Source organism: Neovison vison, chromosome 12, assembly GCF_020171115.1.
Source record: "Neovison vison isolate M4711 chromosome 12, ASM_NN_V1, whole genome shotgun sequence".
NCBI lineage: Eukaryota > Metazoa > Chordata > Mammalia > Carnivora > Mustelidae > Neogale > Neogale vison.
The window spans coordinates 56,338,898-56,360,726 of record NC_058102.1 but is presented as its reverse complement, the minus strand read 5'-3'; the positions used below and the strand labels follow the sequence as shown (position 1 = coordinate 56,360,726).

Here is a 21,829-nt window from a genome sequence, read left to right as displayed (position 1 = left end):
GGTGTCTGACGATGCCTTCCCAGCACATCAGCGGTTAGCAGAAAGTTCTTATTAAGCATGTCCTTCCATTCTAGACGTTTTGTTCACAAGAATATGGCCATGATTCCATGATTAAGACATCTGGGAGAGCTTTACAAATAACTGTGCGCAAGTGTTTATGATCTAAGCTAAAGTTTGATCCTTTTCAAATCACACCCAAATTGGTTTGGTTGTTGGTTTTGTTTGTTTGTTTGTTTGTTTTTGACAAATACTGGTCTTGTGCAAAGCTGCATTTTAGCTTTTTTTTGAATAACCTGCTGGCATAAGATAGTCCTGCCTAGTTTACTGGATTGTTAGCACTGTAAGATCTAGAACTCTGTCTACATTGCCCACAAATGACAGTAGCTAGTACAAGGTTAGTATTCAACATGTATTTTCTGGATGAATGAATGAATCATTCAGCTTGTTGTTCATAATGTTGTCAATATCGTGAGCTATTATTTTTTATTACTAATATACGCTGTACAACCTCTCACATCCTTACTTTCTTTAATAATATGGGATAATCTTACTGTCCACCGCGTAAGATTTTTGTAAGGTAAATGTGATAATACATGTCAAACTGTACTTAGAACAAGAAAGTTTTCAATCGATATTAGTAATTATTATTATCATTAAATATCCACATCTTTTATATTTATTATCTACATGTCATTTTATTTAAGCACTAAGAAAAGTATTGTTCTTCAACGTTTCACGAGTATCATTTTAATAACAAGAGGAAGGCAGAATGAATGTCTGCGTGCCAACCAGGGAGCCTGGAAAAAAGACATTTTAACCTAAAAGAAAGATGTGAGACATCATCTCCCCTCCCTGACTCCGTTTACAGAACTTGAGTAAATTTGGCAACTGCATCCCCACAAATGCTGGAACAAGCCATACTGTGGCTATCCCTGTGTATTTGGGAGCCAGAGGACTTTGGCTTTGAATCATTACTAAAGTTCTAGGGCAAATCAGGTCATAGGCCTCCCTGCACTTCCAGCCCTGGGCTTACACTGGAAATGCAAAATGGGATTAAACCTCATTCTTTGCAGATGTGGCTTGGTATAGCCAAGTTTTACCTGTGCAGGCAACAACACATTGGAAGACCTTCTCTCCACGACTTAATGCTACTGCCAGTCAGGATTGGGGGTGCAGAGGAGCCCTAATGTTCCTTCTTTGCCCCTGCAGTGGTCTTGCTTCATCAGCATGATTTCCCCCCTCTAAACATGTCTCTGGTTGCTAAGGGATTATTTCCAGATCTTGGGGCTCCCTCTTTGTCCTATTCCAGACCACAGCAGGGTTTACCTTCTCGAATAGGGGTTTGGCAGGAGCAAAAGGCACCATCCCAACCTCCTGTCAACTCAACAAGGAGAGATTTATTGCAATTCACTAAAGGGACACTTGTCACAACAGGAATGCCATATGCTTCAGCAAAGATAAGATCCCAGAGCTGGACTTTGCAAACAGTCCCACCAAATCAGCAATTTCCCCCTCCCTGCACGGTCATTAAGAGTGAGACATTCAGAGGACCCAGGGGAGTCTCCAAGGTGGAGTCTCAGAGGCTGGTGCTCAGTGAGATCACATCCAGGCCAGAAGTTCTCAAAAGACTGCAGCGACCACCACAGTCTTTGGATTGCCAGACCTCCCACTCAATGTCCACCCTCCTCTTTTTCCTTACAAACTGAATCCTAGGTATATTGGGAATAGTGAACTGGTAGCTAAAAATACTACAGTTTCCCACAGGTCTTGCAAGGTCAAGATCAGTTACTTGCAAGGCGAAGTCTCCTAGAAATTTCTGGGGGAGTTTTGCCTTCACTCTTCCTTTCTGCCTCTCTCTAGTGTTTGGGATTTGTGAAGACTGGTTTGGCCAATTCTAGGTTTCCTTTCAATTGCTTCCTACGTTGCAATTATATCCAAAGGTTTTGAAACTACTGAGACTTCTGGATAATAAGAGAATTCCTGTAACAGGAGTTGATTACTTTTTAAAAGTTCATTTATAGGAGTGCCTGGGTGGCTAAGTGGGTTAAAGCCTCTGCCTTCATCTCAGGTCATGACCCCAGGGTCCTGGGATCAAGCCCCACATCGGGCTCTCTGCTTAGCGGAGAGGCTGCTTCCTCTTCTCTCTCTCTGCCTACTTGTGATCTTTGTCTGTCAAATAAATAAATAAAATATTTTTTAAAAAGGTTTAAAATTTCATTTATACAGTTCAACACTGAATATTCTAAGTGAACATGATTACACGTCTGCCCCTTTTCAAAGTTATTAATTTACAGCAGGTAGACATGAGATTAGGTAATTAATTACAGAAAGGTCAAGAAGTTTGTGGAATGAGCCTTTTTTTTCAATGAAAGGAAAGGACTTATTTTGCTATAGTGGGAAAAAATGTGGAGTTCAGAAATTGCTGCATTTAACTGTATCCCCACTTAATCTCTGCACAGTGTTTTATGGCGATGTCTCACTTCCCTTTACTTCCTTTTCACACTAAGATTTTGAATGAGAAATATATCAAGTTGACTGATTGTTTGCTTTATCTGATCTAGGCTGGTTTCTCTTTTTTTTCCCAGTAACTACTTTCCACTATGACAATTGCCATTTTGGAAATGACAGATGCCTGAGGGCAAAGGCATCAGAGCAATGAAGATCAGAATGTTTGCTAAGGATCATTTTTTTCATAGAGCAGAATGTTGTTTTACTAAATCCTTGAAATGCAGAACCAAATGAACCTCCTTTTTGTGGAAAAAAACAATCCAAACTATTATAAACCCAAGAAACTAACAGAAGCACTTAAATCTTAGAACAAAATTTTTATTTTTCAAGCTTGGACATTTTTCTGAAGAACATTTGTAATCTAAATACTCCTCTCTCTTCTTCCTTTTGCAACATACCATTTCAATCTGTTTGTTTACAGAATGAAGGCCTTAAGGAAAAGCCTTATTTGCATTCCCTCAAAAGAAATAAATAAGTATTTGTCTCTAGGATCCATTTAACTGGACTTGGCTAAATCCTGGTAGAGGCTCCACTTTTTATATCAGACCCAGAAAAGTATGGATAACATTTCATTACCAATAAATTCTAATACTATAGCTAAGCAATTCATTAAATTATTTAAATGCATGTATTGAGCTCCTATAATGTGCAAAGTATTGTTCCAAAGTAGACACTCTTCCTTAGATGTAAAGGGGGCCACTGAAATGATAACTTTGGGAATTTATGACTTTGATATCCCCCAAATACCCTAATGATAGGAAAAGTTTGCTGCTGCTGTTGCTCCTGTTGCTTCCTGAAATGCCCAGTTAATTTCTAGGGAACAACCCACCCATTGGAAGACTATGATGCAAACTTAAGCATTAATAAAAGATGGAGTCAGGGAGTAGTTGTGCCTTTGAGACACAACCCAGACAACGAGGTAAAGTACATTCTGGTGATCTAAAATGCTAGCATTCGTACAAGGTGGTCTAAGAAATGATACAGTTTAAAAAGAAACCAGTGCCAGCTTCAAAAGAAACAAGGATCAACTGCAATTTATAGGAGAAATAAAAACACAGAACCACTAAGCCCTCTCCCCAGCGCTGAGATTACAGTTCCTCAGACACTCTGCCACCACTGGGAAACATGGGGGTAGACTGGGTAAATTTAAAGCATGTTAACCACATGGGTGTGTGGTTCCCAAAGGCTTTTCAACATATTTTCAACATTATGGTTGTAGGAATGGAAATCGAAGAAATGATAACTATTTTCTTAGAGACAGCTTGCAGATTCCCTACAGCACCCAAAGTGAAAATGTAACACATCAACACATAAGCTATTTGCCTATCACCCACAAGACATAATGTCACAAGACATAAGGTCACAAGACATGAGGCTGCCCTGGTCTGAGTGCCTCCCTCTCATGCCTCTAATGGGTTCTTTTCCTCCCCGAACAAAATAGGTTCGCTTTCGGGTCAAGTGTTATTTGCTGGCGAAGTACCTTCAGGATAAATATGCTTGCATCCTTTCTATAGCCCGCAAGTCAAACCTCCATTGGGAAGCCTAAATTCGTCCGTGGTCTCTCTATTTAGAACTTCCCACGTTTACCTAAAAGGATCGCTCAGATCACTAGGAAATAAAATTCCCCCTCTTCTGGAGAGAGACTTACTCAAGGAGAGCAATGCTATTTCCAACTCATGCCCCACCTTAGGAAGGCAAAACTCAGGGTCATCTCCTAAAAAGAGCCTCCACAGCCTCCCAATCAGAAACATGCTATTCCTATTATTTTCTAAACGTGGCATGGTGATTAAATACAATTAAATGCAAATAATAAACAGCAATTAAATAACAAACTTAAAATAAATTAAAAAAAAATACAAGGCCCAGCAGCCTTCAGAGAAGGTAACAAAGGTCAATTTGCATTAAGTTCAAGGTCCTTTGTGTACCAGTTCCTACAATGAGTGGGCAACACTGCCCTCTAGAGGGGCATTTTGTTATTTCCCTTACTTCGCAGGGTGGGGAATTGCCCCACGACGCCCTGACAGATCCTGCACAGATTCTTTCTTTCACTTTTGGGACTCTGTCTGTCCTTGACATTCTGTGAATGACTCTGAAGACCATGGAGCCCCTGGAGAGGCCTTGAGACCATGAACGCCCACCAGGGGATCAGAAACCAACAACATCTGTTGCAGTGCTCTTCAAAACTTAGTGGATATCAGGATTCCACTGTGGGCTTGTTTTAATCACAGGCTGCTGGGTCCCACCTCCAGAGTTTCTGATTCCTTAAGCCGACTGTTGAGTCCAAGAAGTTGCCTTTCTACCAAGTCCCCAGGTGATGCTAATGTTGCCAGTTGGAGGGGGCGGAGGGAGGGGGGCACACACTTCCCGAGTCAGACACTGTGCTTGGCACTTCATCTCAATACCTTAAAACAGGATGACTTTAGCATCTGTTTCACAGACCAGGAAGCCAAGTCTCAGAGAAATTAAGTGGCCAAGGTCTCACAGTAGTGACAGAGCCTGTAATAAACCCAGGACTAACTCAAAGCCACTGCTCTCTTCTGTGCACTAGGATGCGGGTAAGGAAGGTTGTGCCTCACTTCATCGTCCTTGGCCTTAGCGGCTTGTTGCAAGGGGGTGGGATTCAGATGACTGTTTACTTGGTTTCCCTCCCAGAATATCCGGAGGTCTGGCTATGAAGCCCTTCAGAAATACCCACCCTGCCCCAGGCTGGATTTGAGAGTAGGCACCCAGAGGGTGGAGGGAAGAGTGTGTGAATGGGAGAGGCCCCTCTTGGGTCCTGAACCCTGCCACACAGTTCAGAGGGACCTGATTTGCTCCGGACTCTGGAGTTGTTTATACTCAGAAACTCTGGAAGAGAAGTTTTAAAAGTTAGTGTCTCCTCCTCATTTTGAGGACCTCAGAGCCTAGTGGGGCTTAGAGAGGCCCCAGAGGGTGGCCTCACACACAGCCTCACACAAACCACCCGGGCTGGGGCAAGGACCCTGAGTCAACTTTAATACAGGGGTGCCCACCAGTGTGGCAACTGAACGGTTTTGATAAAGGAACAAGAGCTGTCAGTTCACAGAGCCCATAGGATTAGGCAAGTAAAAAGTCCCTAGCATACAACCCCAGGCAGGATGCCACGGTGATGGGAAAAGAAGGACTCTGAGCACTCCCTCCTTCCCCCCAGTTTCAAGAACAGTCTTTCTCATCCTTTGCATTCCGCTCCTCGTCCAACTTGGTGTTGTTTTCCTGAGGGAGCTACAAATCTGGAGCATCCCATGGGGATGGTTTCTGGCCTCGGTCATGAGGGGAAAGGATGTTCTCAGAAAAACAGCGCTGCGGACTGGTCAGCAGAGATCTTGAGGTCGCGGCCACGGCTGCCCTTCGTGCAGAGCTGGACTCTGGACTCCAGCTGCTCGCTGAGTTCGTCCAGGGCCCCGGTGCAGGACTCCAGGATCTCCGCCAGTTTCTGAATCTTGGCCTTCAGCACGGCCTGGCTCACCCTGGTGGCCCCTTCCGCCCGCCTGGGGATGAGGAAGCCACGTGAGCCGAAGAAGACGACGCAGTAGACAGAGTTGTACAGGGCGATGGAGGCGTTCCGGCCGCACTGCAGCAGCTGGCGGTCCCCGCGGCCCTGGCAGCGGCAGAAGAACTCAAGGCAGCTCAGGATCTCGCGCATCTGGTCCTGGCAGGCAGCGGCGATCTCCTGCACCCTGCGCAGCTCCCGGGAATTGCAGAAGATCAGGGCGAGGTCGGACGTGATGGTGACGGCCCCTCCGGCGGTCGCCACCCCCAGCCCCACGGCCGACGCCACCAGCGACACGCCCAGGGTGACCGGGCTGAGCGAGAGCCCCACGATGGCGGCCGCAGCGCCCGCGGCGCTCAGCGAGCTGCCAGCCACGTTGGCCGCCAGGGAGCGCCGGCGGAGGCGCTCGAGGCGCCGGGCCACCTCGCGCAGGCGCAGCACCTGCCCGTGCAGCCGGCCGCGGCGGTCCAGCAGCAGCCCCTGGAAGCGGCGTAGCGCGTCGGCGCCCTGCAGCTCCCGGGCCGCCAGCCGCTCCATGCCCTGCGGGGACACAGAAGCGCAGTTAGAGCCGGGAGCCTCCGTGCCCACCCGCGCCCAGCTCGCGCCTCCCGCACGCCCGGGTTAGACAGGACAGCCCCGGCGGCGCCGGGGGGGAAACAAACAGGCCCCCGCCCGGCGAGGCCTGCGTCTCGAGCTCGCAGACAGGTTCTGGAATCTGGAAGGAGCCACACAAGTTCTCGGGACCTTAAAACGCACATGCAAGCGGGAGGGAGGCTCTGGTGCGCTTCTCTCCGGGGGAGCACTAAGGGTGCACTTGATTAACTGTTCCATAAGCTCAGGGAGGAGGGAGTGGTGGCTCTGGAAATCTACTCCTACACTGAGGCCTCTGCTCTGCTGGAAGGATCGCACTTTGCAGGTGCTGGGTTGTACCAGCTCACAAACCCCATTCCTTACATGAAGACCTGGATCTTAGGAGTCTGGCAAGACATTTTTTTCCCCCTCTGATGAGAGAAAAAGGCAAGCCCCCCCAAAACTCAAAAATCATACCGTCTCTTGGATGTAAGAAACTAATCTTTCTAAGTTAGACGGTTCTCTGAAGCGACTCTCCTGCTTGTTATTTTTCCAGGCTCTGACTTTAGAATCAAGCCTAAGATGTCCTTTGGGCAATTTTTTCTATTCTCACTCTTTGGTGGGTGCACAATTAAAACTAAATTGCATTAAATTAATACCACTGTGTTTATGATGAAATCTTTCTTTAAAAATGAATAATGGCTGAATAAAATAAAGTGCCCAACATTTTTGTTTAACAACTCACCGAGGGCTACCTCGTACCAAGTTGAAGTCAACTGAAGATGATTAAGAAAGAGAACTGTGTTTCTGGGGTAAAGGTACCTCCTTCCTAGTTGCTAGAGAGTCCCACCTTCATATCCATTGTACTCCTCATTATTAGGAACTTCTCGAAAGTGCAAATGAGCCATAGAAAAAGAGCATTTCAATACTGTGAGGTATCAGAGCAGAATCATTATTCTCCTCTGAAAGATGAGAAAATCGAAATACAGACATGTTCAAGATGCAGCTGATTCTTCACAGAACCGTCTAGAATCTTGGTCTCCTGACTCCTTGGTCTTAATTTTATTTGCATGCCCCGGTTATCCCATCCACCAGTGATACATTCCCAGGTAAAGACACCTCTTAGCAAAATGAGGAAAGGTCACATAAAATATGTAGTGGACCAAAGATATAACCCCAGGATTACAATTCCAATGGCTGTCTTTTAGACAGAATCCCTCTCGCCTCCCCCACTTACCATTCACTTCTGGCTATCTCCAGGAAAGAAAAAGCTGAGGCTGTTTCTGGATGAGCATGTTTTATAGTCCCAGAGAACCAATGACTGCCCTGGGAAAGCCTTGTCTCATTCTGAGAATTTGCCATTTCCTGTCCTAGCCCCTGCTGCCTTCAACCAGAAGGATGTGACATGGTGGAAAATGACCTGCCAGCCACACAGCACATCCCGTATTTAGGAAGCGAACATTGTGTGTTCGCTTTCCCCCAAACGCAGGAAAAGACCCACAGGCTCTTCCCCAACTTGAAACAAGTGTTGTCATTCTCCCAGGGGGCATACCCTGCCTTTCCTCTCCTGAGAATAGCTAATGACGTTATATGGGAGGATAAAAAACGCACCCTAGGCTGACCAATTATAGTGTTTCTCGAGAAGACATCATTACAAAATCATTTTTTAAAAAGAAAAAGAAAGGCGGGAACCCTCTTATGTCTGATATAGCCACTCATAGTCCACTGTTGTATTTTAAAAAGCATGATGAAGCTGCGTGATTGAAACGCGATCCACTCAGCGTGCAGCCTTAAGAATGTAAGGCCACACCCACAGGAAGTGCTCCGTGCAGTTTCGGGCATCTCCAGCTGTGGAGAAGATGCTGGAGGTCTCAGAAAGGGCACATGGCAGGCCAAATACGTCAGAGAAATCAGTGGGGTCAGGCTGCACAAGGAGCTAATTATACATTTTCAACAGCAGCTGTGATTTGGCTTCCTGGGTTTTCATTTGAAGTGGCAATTGTGGCCCATGTAATAGTTAAGTGAATGGATTTTAGTCCCAGGTTAGTGGAACATAGGCTGAAGGGCAATTATCTGGGTAATTCAGGAGGGGGAAACGGCGTATAGCTTCCGTGGCTGCTTTCTGGGGCATTCAGATCAGTGGCTGAAGCTCAGCCGGGAAACCTCAAATACATCATCCTTCTCGTTCTTGCACCTTCCAATGAGGAAGGGCAAGTTGGTTTTTCACTTAAATAATTATTGTCCCAACTCTCTAATTCATCTAGAAGGTCTTAACAGCCTTTTCTTTCTGAAACACAATTAAATTCCCCACCTTTTTAACTATGCTTGGTATTTATCAACACAACACCATTTGCTACTACTTACAACCGTAGTCTTTTTTTTTTTTTAAGATTTTATTTATTTATTTGAAGGAGAGAGCAAGCATGAACAGGAGGAGGGGCAGAGGGAGAGGGAGAATCAGACTCCCCACTGAGCAGGGAGCCCGATGTGGGGCTTGATCCCAAGACCCAGAGATCATGACCTGAGCCAAAGGCAGACCCTTAACCACCGGAGCAACCCAGGCACCCCATAAACTATTCTTCAGTTCCCAGCTTTTCTTGCTATTTTCTTGTGTGTTGGGGGTTTAGATAACTATGATTAAATTTTTATTTCTTGGATGGGGAATTTTAATGGTATACAGAAGGATCATCTTCTTTGGGGCATGAGTAATCATAGTACACACCTGTAATGAAGAAAGAGAAAGTATAGGAGAATGGTCAACATAATACTTTGAATTATTTATAAGAATGGACACTTGAGGGGTGCCTGGGTGGCTCAGTTGGTTAAGCATCTGCCTTTGGCTCAGGTCATGATCCCAGGACCCGGGGATCGAGCCCCGCGTCAAGCCCTGCATTGGGCTCCTTGCTTAGAAGGGATCCTGCTTCTCCCTCTCCTTCTCTCTGCCGCTCCCCCTGCTTGTATACCCTCTCTCTGTGTCAAATAAATAAATAAAATCTTAAAAAAAAAAAAACCTTTAAAAAATAAAAATGAAACATTTCTCAAACAAGTTATAAAAAGTTGTGGGTTTTTTTTTAATTGCAGTGTAATGTATCTTGCAATATCAGTATTTTACTACTCACAAACTAAGCATAGGATTTATAGAATATCAATTCACAGTGCACTACAGGGGTAAAGTAACACAAGTTTAGAATTATATGATGATGAATTTTTCCTTTTAATCTTTATCAGTATATCTCAGTCACTATACATAGAACCTCTTTGGAGACTATTCATGACTATGAGGTCTCTCAAACTTTCTTTTGTTAATAGGTCCTAATATGTACAGTCACTCAAATAAAAGTAAGTGAAAAGAATAACTCCTATCCATCTGAGGAATTTTGTCCTTGTGTTTCATAAATGTCTTGTGAATGTGCTCTAGAACATAATGAAGCTCTCAGAATTGCTTGTTGAATTAAACTAAACAGGGGCACCTGGGTGGTTCAGTCAATTGAGCGTCTGCCTTCGACTCAGGTCATGATCCCAGGGTATTGGAATTGAGCCCTGCATCAGGCTCCCTGCTCAGTGAGGAGTCTGCTTCTCCTTCTCCTTCTGCCTCTCCCCCTGCTCATGCTTCCTCTATCTCTCTTGAACAAATAAAATCTTCAAAAAAAAAAAAAAAGAAAGAAAGAGAGAAAGAAACTAAAGTATTTTGTTCTCTCAAAGAAATGTCATTATTTTCATAATTTTTTGAGAATTTAGCATGAAATTCTCTCTTGGAATATGTAAGCTGGTAGGTTACTTAGATCACTATACACCAGAGGACTTTCAGAATATTATGTTGCAATGATATCTCAACTATTATTGTCATCAACTCATGGAATGCACAGGGGAAAAAAAAAACATCCAGTGAACTCTAGCCATCTTCATTTTTCCAAACTGGCCTCTGAAGTTTGTTAATGTACACACTTCTCGTTAACCACTATTGTTTAAACGGTCTGTGTTCTTTTTCCCACTTAACGTTTCTGCAGATACACACTTCTCTATGTTGACACAGTCCTCACCTCTGTCATTTTTAATAGCTATGTAATAATCCTATTGTTTGCTTAGTCATTTCCCTATTAGACACTTGGATAGCTTCCAGTGTTTGGTGTTTTTTTTTTTCCCACAATTATAACTAGAGTTGTCTGAAACATCTGTGTACATTTTACCCATTTGGATTATTTCTTTGGGGAGTATTCACAAATAGGAAAATCCCAAGTGAAGGAAGGAGAACATTTTTGTAGTTTTTGTTACACGTGACTATACTGCTTTCCAGAAGAACCATTTTAAAATGCCCTTAGCTTTTAGGAATCCCAGCTGTAGGATTTAAGATAACTCAGTTTTCTTATATAATGGTTCACTTGCTTGGTTTATTTCACCTTTGTGAATGTGTATTGAAAACCTACTGTGTGCCAGGCATCATGCTAGATTTTGAGGATTAAAACCTGAATAAGACACCATTTCTGTCCTCCAGGAAATGGCAATGTTAGACTGAAAGCTACAGAACAAATCATTTCAAGTTGATGTGGAGAGTGTCAGATGTGTGTGCATTGAGGAAGCAGAGTGAAAGTGCATGCCTAGGAAGTTCCAGGGAGGGGTTTCTGGAAGCGTATCTACTTGAGAGTTGAACAGATGTTACTTGGACAGAATTAGGAGGGAGAGGATGGAAGAAGGGAACAGAATGGACAAAGGCATGGAGGAATGTTCAAGATGTTTTAGACAATTCCACTTGGCTAAGCATAAAGCTGGGACTGTCCAGGAATGAGACTGAGAGGGTATGTACAGATAAATCCCATGGCTCTCAAATGCCACATGGGGGACAGGGAGCCAGGGAAGGCTTTAATCTGTGACTTTACAGGGTTAGATTTGCCATCACTGATAGTTGTATGAAGGGCGGTTTCCAAAGAAACACAGTTAAAAGGCCAGAAATGAGTTAGAAGGTTACTAAATTAAATGAATGAGATTATTGTGGATTTGGCAAGTATTGCCAAGATGGAATGGAGTAGATAAAAGAAAAAATATGTATTTTGGGGTGGTTTTTTTTTAAAGGTTTTTTGTTTATTTATTTTTGCGAGAGAGAGAGAGAGAGAGAGAGAGCAAGCACACACTCAGAAGCCAGCAGAGGGCCAGAGGGAGAAGAAGACTCCCCACTAAACAAGGAATCCGATGTGGGACCGGATCCCACGGCTCTGGGTTCATGACCTGAGCTGAAGACAGGTGCTTAACCGGCTGAGCCACCGAGGTGCCCAAGAAAATATCTATTTTGAAACAAAATTGGCAACTCATCCTTAAAGTTTCTGCTCAGACATGGTACTTATCATACCCACTTACATTCTATTGGTTAACCAAGTCACATGGCCAACAAAGATGGGATAAAGAAGTAACTCCTGGCACAGCGGGAGGCAAGAGGAAGAAATGCAAACCATCAGGTCATCTACCAGAGTGCTTTCCTTGCGGAGGAGATACATATTCCAAGATGAACTACGACACCACAAGCCATCTCATATACTCTCTTCATCCTCAATTATTTCTCGGGAATTAGAGTCTCTCTGGGAATATAGAAATCATCTCACTCTGGCTAATATAATCAAACTATTGGAAACTATTGATATGTGTCTGCAGGAGCGTGCTTGAGAATGAACCAAGGAGCTCTGCCAAACCAAAGCTGGAAGGATAGCAGCTGTCTTACAGCTGGAATGGCCTGTTTGGATGCCACTGACCAACCACTGCTCTTTCTTGTACTGGCATCAGCTTACGCATCAAAATTCTAGGAGAGACCACCGGCTTGGCCGAGCTTAGGTCAAGTGCCCATCCCCTGTCTGCACTGGGTAGAGAGAGGGAGAGTGAATCATTCCAGCCTCCAAATGCAAGATAGTCACAGAACTTTACCCTCCCACTAACACTACCTATACTCAGGGAGAAGAAATTTTACAGTAGGAAATTATGGTGGGGCGTCAGAGGAGAGAGAAAACGATGCCTAAGGAAAAAGAGAAATAAGAAAAAGAAAGCATCCACCATAAATGTTTTCATCTATTTTGACCTACCTGGAGTTTATAATGGTGCTTGATGAAAGTTAAGCTAATTCTTCTCCAGATTTACATAATAATTTTCTCACTTTTATAAAACAATAGTATGCTTTCTGATAAATGTGTTCTATACATGGGCTAATTTGTCTTATATTGATTTGTTACTATTGTCTACATCTATTTCTAGAAGCACAGTTCTGTTTCCCTGATCAATTTGTTTTTGATTCAGTATAATATAATTTTGGAAATCACTGCTTCACATTGTATTTTTTTTTAAAGATTTTATTTATTTATTTGACAGGCAGAGATCACAAGTAGGCAGAGAGGCAGGCGGCAGGTGTGGGGGGGAGTGGGGAAGCAGACTCCCCACTGAGCAGAGAGCCAGATGCGGGGCTCTATTCCAGGACCCTGGGACCATGACCTGAGCCAAAGGCAGAGGCTTTAACCCACTGAGCCACCCAGGTGCCCCCACATTGTATTTTTAAAATGAGAACCTGGGCGCCTGGGTGGCTCAGTGGGTTAAAGCCTCTGCCTTCGGCTCAGGTCATGATCTCGGGGTCCTGGGATAGAGGCCCGAATCAGGCTCTCTGCTCAGCAGGGAGCCTGCTTCCTCCTCTCTCTCTCTGCCTGCCTCTCTGCCTACTTGTGATCTCTGTCTGTCAAATAAATAAATAAAAACCTTTAAATTAAAAAAAAATTAATTAAAAAAAAATAAAATGAGAACCTGTCATCATTGTCTTCTTCTGGAAAAAAAAATATAATCTTACTTTTTCTTCTGGACAAATCTGACACTGAGAGCTCTTTGGTTGGCCCAGTCTCCCTGAAGCCAGTTTGATTTTGTCCTCCTTCCCCCTCCACAGGTGTGCACACATGCACAGCCCACCTGGGATCACGTGGGTGAAACATACATTACCTCATTAACATAGAAGCATTTGCCCCATAGGCTCCATTACAGCATATCTTCTTTACCACAAGCCTCTTCCGCTGGTGCCAGAAAGACTGCAGCTGAGTCCACACCCTGCCAATAGCCATAAAGATTCTCTTATCTCCCAGGACAGGACACCAGGAAACTATTACCTTTGTCTCTCCCTTTCCCAAACTTAGTCATTATCTCTCAAGTTCTCACACATATACAATAATCATTGCAACCTGGATTAGAACACCTGGGCTTTGTATGTACAGAGGCATAATAAATTTTAAGCTCTCCCCCAACTTTTAGACTCCTTGAAGGGTTTAATTTTTAGCGTGTCTCTTATAGGCAAGAGAATGTTGGATTTTGGTTTTCTTTTTTGACTTTGCTCAAAGCCTATTTTTTTAATAGAAGAATTTAGTCATTTCACATTAAACATTGTAGTAAAGCAAGGATGTATCTTCCAATACACTGAACGTGGATTGCTATTGTTCTGGTTATTTGTTTTTTTAAAAAAATGAATAAATGGTTTCTATAGTAGGATTTCAACTCTATCTGTTTTTGAATTAGGTGAGAAAATAACTTTTAATCCACTTTTCCTAAAATTTAGCACTTTAAAAAAGTATTTCTGCCTTTGCTTTCTATACTAAAAAATTTTTAAATTACGTTTGAAAAAGAGGGAAAGCATATTCTATAAGAAGCTCTGCACCAGGTTTGAGTCCTGGCTCCCTCAGAATTTTTTTTTTTTTTACTTTTCAGCTATGGGACAATCTAAAAGTGATTTTTAACTCATCAATTTATAATGTTCTCTGCCTTGTCTGGAACTGTAGCAGGTCGCTTAAGAACATAACCGCTACCCTTGGTCTAACAGTATCTCTTCATCTCCTTCCAGAAGATTCCAGGATCTGTGTTTGTACTACATTACATGACCCTACTTCACCAGACTATAGCCAACTGGACCAGAGGTACCCAGCTGAAGCAAACTTGGCCAATCCGATTCTTTCTCCTGGGAGTTTAGAAAATGAACCCAAAGAGAACTGAGTTCATCTCAGTGGCCACAACTGAAGTATGGAAGTCCAGATCTGTGAGTCAGCTACATTTTGCCTATTATGTGCCCCAAAAGAACAGAGAAGGGGTGTTTGCCGGGGACAAGAGAGAGACAAGGACCTACCTGGAGGCAGAGAGAAGAGTCTCACTTTTTCTTTTTCTCCATCACTGGGTTCCATCAGCCATCTGTGTATCCTTAGTTTCCTTTTATTCCTTGAAAGACTTTGAGTTCTCATCTTTATAACAGAGAAACCTAACCAACACTACAGCATACAAAATCTACTCTTTAACATTAAAATAATTAACATGTAGGGCGCCTGGGTGGATCAGTCGGTTGAGCAGCTGACTCTTGGTTTCTGCTCTGGTTGTGATCTCAGAGTTGTGAAATTAAGCATTTCATCAGGCTTTGTACCCATCAGGGAGGCTGCTGGAGATTTTCTCTCTCCCTCTGCCCCACCCTCCTCCTCTCCCGCTAAAAATAAATTTAAAAACCTTTAAAAAATAATAATAATAGGGGCGCCTGAGTGGGACAGTCACATACGTGTCTGCCTTCCACTCAGGTCATGATCCTGGAGTCCCAGGATGGAGCCCCGCATGAGGCACCCTGCTCAGTGAAGAGTCTGCTTCTCCTTCTCTCTCTGCTCCTCTCCCTTGCAACTTGTGTTCTCTCTCTCTCTCTCTCTCTCTTTCTCACTCTCTCAAGTAAATAAATAAAATCTTTAAAAATAATACTAATAATAATTAACATGGATTGGGAGTGTTTCTCTCTGCAGTGCCCATGAAGGAGTCAACTATTAATCATTTAGGGGTTCTCCTACTTGGTCTTCACATTAACTATAAAAATGCTCTGTTTTCATGGGAAATATAGTTATCTTGATTTCCCTAGCCACCAAAGAAGTACTTCTTGTAACATGTTTATGTAATATAAAAATGTAGAAATTTAGAAAGTTTTCCTTCTCCATCTGTTCTCACCCTCTAGCAGCAACACTGAGGTTTATAGTTTGCCACGTGTTCTTACCTAATGTTTATGCAAATATGTGTTGTGAGTTTCTTTTACGAAAGTAGCATACTGTTGTATATATTGCTATGCAACTTTTTTTTTTTCATTTAAAAAATATAACATAAACATCGTGCTAGTCATTTTCTTATCCCCGTAGGTCATTTTTTGGACTTTCTCTCTGTCCTACTCTGTGTCCCAGCAGGCTGACCCCTATGGATGGTTTCACTCAGCCTCCTTTGCCAGATGTTTCTGACTGGGGCCAGCCAATGGGAGGGACTAGCAAGAGATCAGAGCATAGGAGGGAAGAAGTCAGAGTGTTCTTTGCCTGCTTTCACCAGCCGCAGCTCTGTCTCTTGCAGTAGATTCATCCCTTTTTGTCTAGAGTTCCATTGGTGGCCCTGCCTCTATCGTTCCAAATGTCACTGGGCTCCTGTTATGTCCTCTCCCCTGTACCCGAAGCCCTAGGGATGGTAATGGCTTTCCACTATTACTAATCTGTAGGAATTTCCCATCTCTTCTTTGTTGGCTCAGCCTCTGTAAGTAACCCCTTTCTTGAAATTTCTTCATTTGAGGGGCACTTGGGTGGCTCAGTTGGTTAAGTGTCTGCCTTCAGTTTAGAAGATCAAATCCCCAGGTCATGGGATTGAATCCCACATTGAACTCCCTGCTCAGCGGGAAGTCTGCTGCCCCCTCTCCATCTGCCTCTCTCTCTCTTTCAAATAAATAAGTAAATGAAATCTTTTTTTAAAAAAATCTCTTCAGTGTCTGCCTTTGGCTCAGGTTATGATCCCAGAGTCCTGGGATCGAGCCCCACGTCAGGCTCCCTGCTCACTGGAAATCCTGCTTCTTCTTCACTCTCTGCCTACCGCTCTGCCTACTTGTGCTCTCTATCTCTCTGTCAAATAAATAAACAAAATCTTAAAAAAAAGGTTTTTTTCATTTTAAAAGGGGTGCCTGGGTGGCTCAGTGGGTTGAGCTTCTGCCTTCGGCTCGAGTCATGATCTCAGGGCCCTGGGATCGAGCCCCTCATTGGGCTCTCTGCTCAGCAGGGAGCCTTCTTACCCCCCACCCCACCTTCCTCTCTGCCTACTTGTGAGCTCTCTTTTTCTCTGTCAAATAAATAAATAAATAAATAAAATCTTATTTTAAAAATCTCTTCATTTGAACCATCTGGGGGTGAGTTCTTTTTCCTCCCCGGACCTTCTTTTTTTTTTTTTTTTTTTAAGATTTTATTTATTTATCTGACAGACAGAGATCACAAGTAGGCAGAGAGGCAGGCAGAGAGAGAGGGGGAAGCAGGCTCCCTGCTGAACAGAGAGCCCGATGCGGGGCTCAATCCCAGGACCCTGGGATCATGACCTGAGTCAAAGGTAGAGGCTTTAACCTACTGAGCCACCCAGACGCCCAGGACCTTCTTATATACATATATTTTTGTCCAAGGTGATATATGTAGCTGTCACTCAATTTATGGGCAGGTCATGATTTACTTACCCATTCCTTTACTGGTGGCCATTTATCATATCTTCAGTTGAATTGTTTATTACAAATCATGGTACAGTGACTATTCTTGGATGTGGTCTTGTGTATGTTTGTATACAGGTGAGTATTTCTGTAGGAGAGATTCCTAAAAGTGAAATTGCTGGAACAAAAGGCATACATATTTTGAATTTGATAAATATTTTCTCTCCCTCCTGAGCAGAGAGTCAAAGTCAACAACTTCCTTTCCCTGGAACGTACGTACAATGAGCAACAAACAAGCTACAGCGACAATGAACAAGAAAGGAAGGCCCCAGTAAAACATGCCCGTTTAGACCATTAATCCAAGAGAAATCATGAATATTTTTAAACCTAAAAATAAAGTAAGTCTTTATAAAGGAGTTTCTGAATCCTACAGCTATTCAGACAATGTAATCCTTCAATCAGCTTTATTTCAAGGAAAGAGAACAATTTCTGACTGTTTGAACTAATCTGACCAGAAAAAGTTCCAAAAGTCCCTAAGTGTATTAGATTAAGCACATGATTAAGAATAAAATCCAAAGAACATTCTGATGGTAAGTTGCAGAGGACATTCACATCCTGCACAACTTCTTTTTGGGGCCCAGACCCCAAGATGTCTGCTATCATGTTCTAGGTTTAAGCTTACAAGTTTTAATATCTCAGAAGTAGAAATAAATTCAAGGAGGCGAGACAGATGTCCACTGTGCATTGAGTGTAGTAAATTAAAAATAATCTAAATTCCATCATCTAGGGAAATGGTTGAACTACGTATGATATGTCCACGCTTTGGAAACTTGTGCCCTAAATTTAAAATGCACCTTCTTGCTTATGAGTGAAACTGAGCACGTTTCATATGTTTGGGGGTTTTCCCTTTTCTGTATCCTTTTATGTGAATTTTCTGCTCATATCCTTTGCCCACGTTTCTATTGGATTGCCTTTTCTCTTATCCACATGTAGAAGGTTCACAGTGATTTGGGTACTAATTCTTGTTCTATATATGGGAAATGTTTACTTTCACCCAGTTGTTTGTCTTTTAATTATACTCATGGTGTTTGTTGTCCTGACATCAGGTGACCCAATTATCAATCTATCAATATGGCTTTTTACCTTTCTGTGTCTTCTAATAATAGATTAGATTATTAGATAATCTAATTATTCTAATAATAGATTAGATTAGAAGAAGAATAGATTATTATTAACCCACTGAGCACCCAGACGCCCAGGACCTTCTTATATACATATATTTTTGTCCAAGGTGATATATGTAGCTGTCACTCAATTTATAAGCAGATCATAATTTACTTACCCATTCCCTTGCTGGTGGCCATTTATCATATCTTCAAGTGAATTGTTTATTACAAATCGTGGTACAGTGACTATTCTTGGGTGTGGTCATGTGTATGTTTGTATATAGGCGAGTATTTCTGTAGGAGAGAATAACAGATTATTATTCTGAGAATAACAGATTATTAATAATAGGTTAATAATTAATAATTTGATAATTAATTATTAAGAGTAATAATTAATAATAGATTATTATTCTGAGAATAATAGATTATTATTTCTGTAGGAGAGAATAATAGATTATTATTCTTGTAATAATATGTATGTATGGTAAGAAGTAGAAATTTAATATCAAAAGGAAGGCAAATTACCCCAACACCTAGCCTAGAAGACCCAGTGAATGTCTTCTAGCCTTTCGTGAACTCTGGTCAGACCCATCTCTAGAACAGTCACTTAAACAAGGTGATAGGTTAGGCAGATTGTCTGAAGTCCATCAAGGCAGCAGCTAGAGCTGGTGATGCTGTCAGTCCCTCTCAACACACTTCAGTAAGGCTGAAAGAATGAGCAGTGATAGCCAAAATACACTTTGGGAGACTGTTCCTAGAGAAAATGCAATAAATATTGGGGGGGGGGACAACAGATGTCTACTGCACGGCCTTATGACTTACTAAGTCTCCATATGTCTATTAATTTATTTGCTTGGTCCTACATCAATATCACATTATTTAAATTACCAAGGTTTCTGACATGCTTGATAGCAGCTCATCATATCAGATCGCAAGAAAGCTCTCAAAGGGACCTAGGAGGCAATGCTGGCCAAGATGAGACAATTTGGGCTTCACTAATAATTTTCAATAGATGAAACTTATCAAATATATTTAAAACTATGAGTATAGGGGCGCCTGGGTGGCTCAGTGGGTTGGGGCCTCTGCCTTCAGCTCGGGTCATGATCCCAGGGTCCTGGGATCGAGCCCCACATCAGGCGCTCTGCTCAGCGGGGAGCCTGCTTCCTCTTCTCTCTCTCTGTCTGCTTCTCTGCCTACTTGTGATCTCTGTCTGTCAAATAAATAAATAAAATCTTAAAAAAAAAAAAAACTATGAGTATATAATCATTTAAAAAGTCCCAAAACAGGGGTACCTGGGTGGCTCAATTGGTTAAGCATCTGCCTTTGGCTCAGGTCATGATCCCAGTGTCTTGGGATTGATCCCCACATCGGGCTCCCCATGGAGCAAGGGAGCAGGGATCCTGCTTCTCCATCTCCCACTCCCCCTGCTTGTGTTCCCTCTCTTTCTGTGTCTTCTCTGTCAAATAAATAAATAAAATTTTTTAAAAAAGAGCCCAAAACAGGGGCACCTGGCTGACTCAGTCAGTAAAGCCCACAACTCTTTTAAACTCAGGGTCTTGAGTTCAAGCCCCACATTGAACCTGGAGCCTACTTAAAACAAACAAACAAACAAACAAAAACCCAAACCAAAATAACAACAATAAAAAGCTCAACTAACTAGTTCACTTCTGCAGTATGGAAGAAAAATAATTCAGTATCTTGAAAGCTGATAAATTAAGGGACAGAACAAACATCTTTTTCTGCCTTTCCTATATGTGTTGAGTATAAGGAAGTTCTAGAAAAGTCAGGAGATGGTTGCATAACTCTGTGAATGTCCTAAAAAAACACATTTAATTCCACCCTTCAAATACATGAACTGCATGGTACGTGAATTATATCTCAATAAAGTAATTCAAAAAACCAAAAGAAAGGTTATCTGTGGGGGAAGACAAGGAGTTGAGATGGGTCTGAGACACATAAAAGAATTTCTGGGGTGGCTAACAAGGTTCTATTTCTTGACTCGGGTGGTGGTAACAAAGATGTTCTCTTTATAGTGATTTGTTTTGTGTCGTTTTCTAATCTGTTTTGTTTTTCAGTAAAAAGTTAAGTAAAACAAATCATTTATGTTTAGAGTGTGGATGAGAAGAGGGAGTGTAGAGTGAGTTCTTCAGTGTGCTTCTCTAAGCCCTGGGCCTGCTCCCTTGACTGATATCGATGCAGGATTGGCTCTAGCTAAGGTTGTGGGGTGTTTTGGGAAGAGGGGTGACGTCTGCTGTGGTTCGGTGGACCAACAACCACCACAAGATGGTCTGTAGTGAACGTGTGCACTACAAAGGGACCATGAATTGCCTCAGAACTGGGCTTCAGGCCTCCCCTGGAGAACCTTCCAGCTGTGGTCTTGTTGCCTGAAAACATGAGTCTAGGTTCTAGTCTCTGAGTTTGGTTTTTTTTTTTGTTTTTTTTTTTGTTTTTTGAGATGATGGTGTGGGCAACAATTATTGGAAGATTTCATAGTTTTCTTGCCTGGGAGAAGTTTTTATTCAACTAAAAAGCAACTGTAGAAAGGACAAGTATGGCGGGCGTCTGGCTGGCTCAGCTGGAAGAGTGCATGACTACTGCCCTCAGGGTTGTGAGTTTGAGCCCCAGGTTGGGTGTAGAGTTTACTTTAAAAAAAAAAAAAAAAAAAACTTTAAAAAGGGACAAATCGTGTATTATTCCACTTCTATAAGGTAGGGAGACTACACAAATTTACATAAAGAGAAAGTAGAAGAGTGGTTACAGGGGTTGGGAAGAGAGGGAAATAGGGAGTTTTTGCCTCGCAGAGGCAGAGCTTCCATTGGGGATGATGTGAAAGTTCTGGAAATCAGTGGTGGTGATGGTTGCAGAGCATTGTGAAAGTAGTTAATGCCGCTGAACTGCACACTTAAAAATGATTCAAATGGTAAAATGTAGGTGTATTTTACAGGTAAAAACAAATACCAAAAAACAGAACAGAAAGCAATTGCAGAGGCAGGAGGGAAGCTCACTCTACAACTTAAACTAAATGGAGGAAAATGTAAAACTTTTGAAGAGATTAGCCATATTAAGAAATTCAGATGGTGTGGAGTTATCCTCACAAGATGCCACCTTTATAAAGAGCCATGGGGAGCAGCAAATCTGGAGGCTGCTTATGAAGAGCCACATGGGTCCAGTTCTGGATTCCGTGGTGAAGCAGATTTGATGGAAAAGAATGGATAAAGAGAAATCTGAGAAATTGGCTGCTGGTATCACAGGGAGGATAAAAGCACCAAAACATAAATCAAACTCCCTGCAACCGCTCAGACTTTTCCCTCTGGCAGAGTCATCTCCAATACAGTTCTAAACTACAGGGACAGATTCATCTGAGAACAGATCTTTTCATGTCTCTCCAGTCAGTCTCTCCTTTGTTCACAGACTTTGTTCTTCTGCCCTGTAGTAGGACTCTCCAGAGAAACACAACCAATAAGATATACACAGAGAGAAAGATTTATTTGAAAGAATTGGCTCACACAATTGTGGGGCAGGCAAGTCTGAACTTGGTGGAGCAAGTTGACTGGCAAGAAATTCAGGGAAAAGTTGATGTTGCAATTTTGAGTGTGAAATCGACAGGCTGGAAAG

General features: G+C 42.6%; 1 protein-coding gene across 2 annotated transcripts; it reads right to left on the bottom strand.

Annotated features, from left to right (window-relative positions):
• Window positions 1–2,844: 2,844 nt before the first annotated feature.
• Window positions 2,845–15,067, bottom strand: APOLD1 (apolipoprotein L domain containing 1). Of its 2 annotated transcripts, none has more exons than XM_044228266.1 (3): window positions 14,712–15,067; window positions 13,544–13,648; window positions 2,845–6,556 (listed from the first exon to the last, which is right to left on the bottom strand). In XM_044228266.1, exon 3 carries the CDS (start codon window positions 6,551–6,553, stop codon window positions 5,813–5,815), a length of 741 nt encoding a protein of 246 aa, XP_044084201.1. In that variant the 5' UTR covers window positions 6,554–6,556; window positions 13,544–13,648; window positions 14,712–15,067; the 3' UTR covers window positions 2,845–5,812. The 2 variants fall into 2 exon arrangements, 1 of the variants encoding a protein (XP_044084201.1); XR_006381360.1 differs by lacking the exon at window positions 2,845–6,556 and adding an exon at window positions 9,091–9,308.
• Between the last annotated feature and the right edge of the window lie 6,762 nt (window positions 15,068–21,829).

What these genes read in the sequence shown, in the direction of transcription:
- APOLD1 (XM_044228266.1), bottom strand. Translation starts at nt 6,553, where the DNA reads ATGGAGCGGCTGGCGGCCCGGGAGCTGCAGGGCGCCGACGCGCTACGC.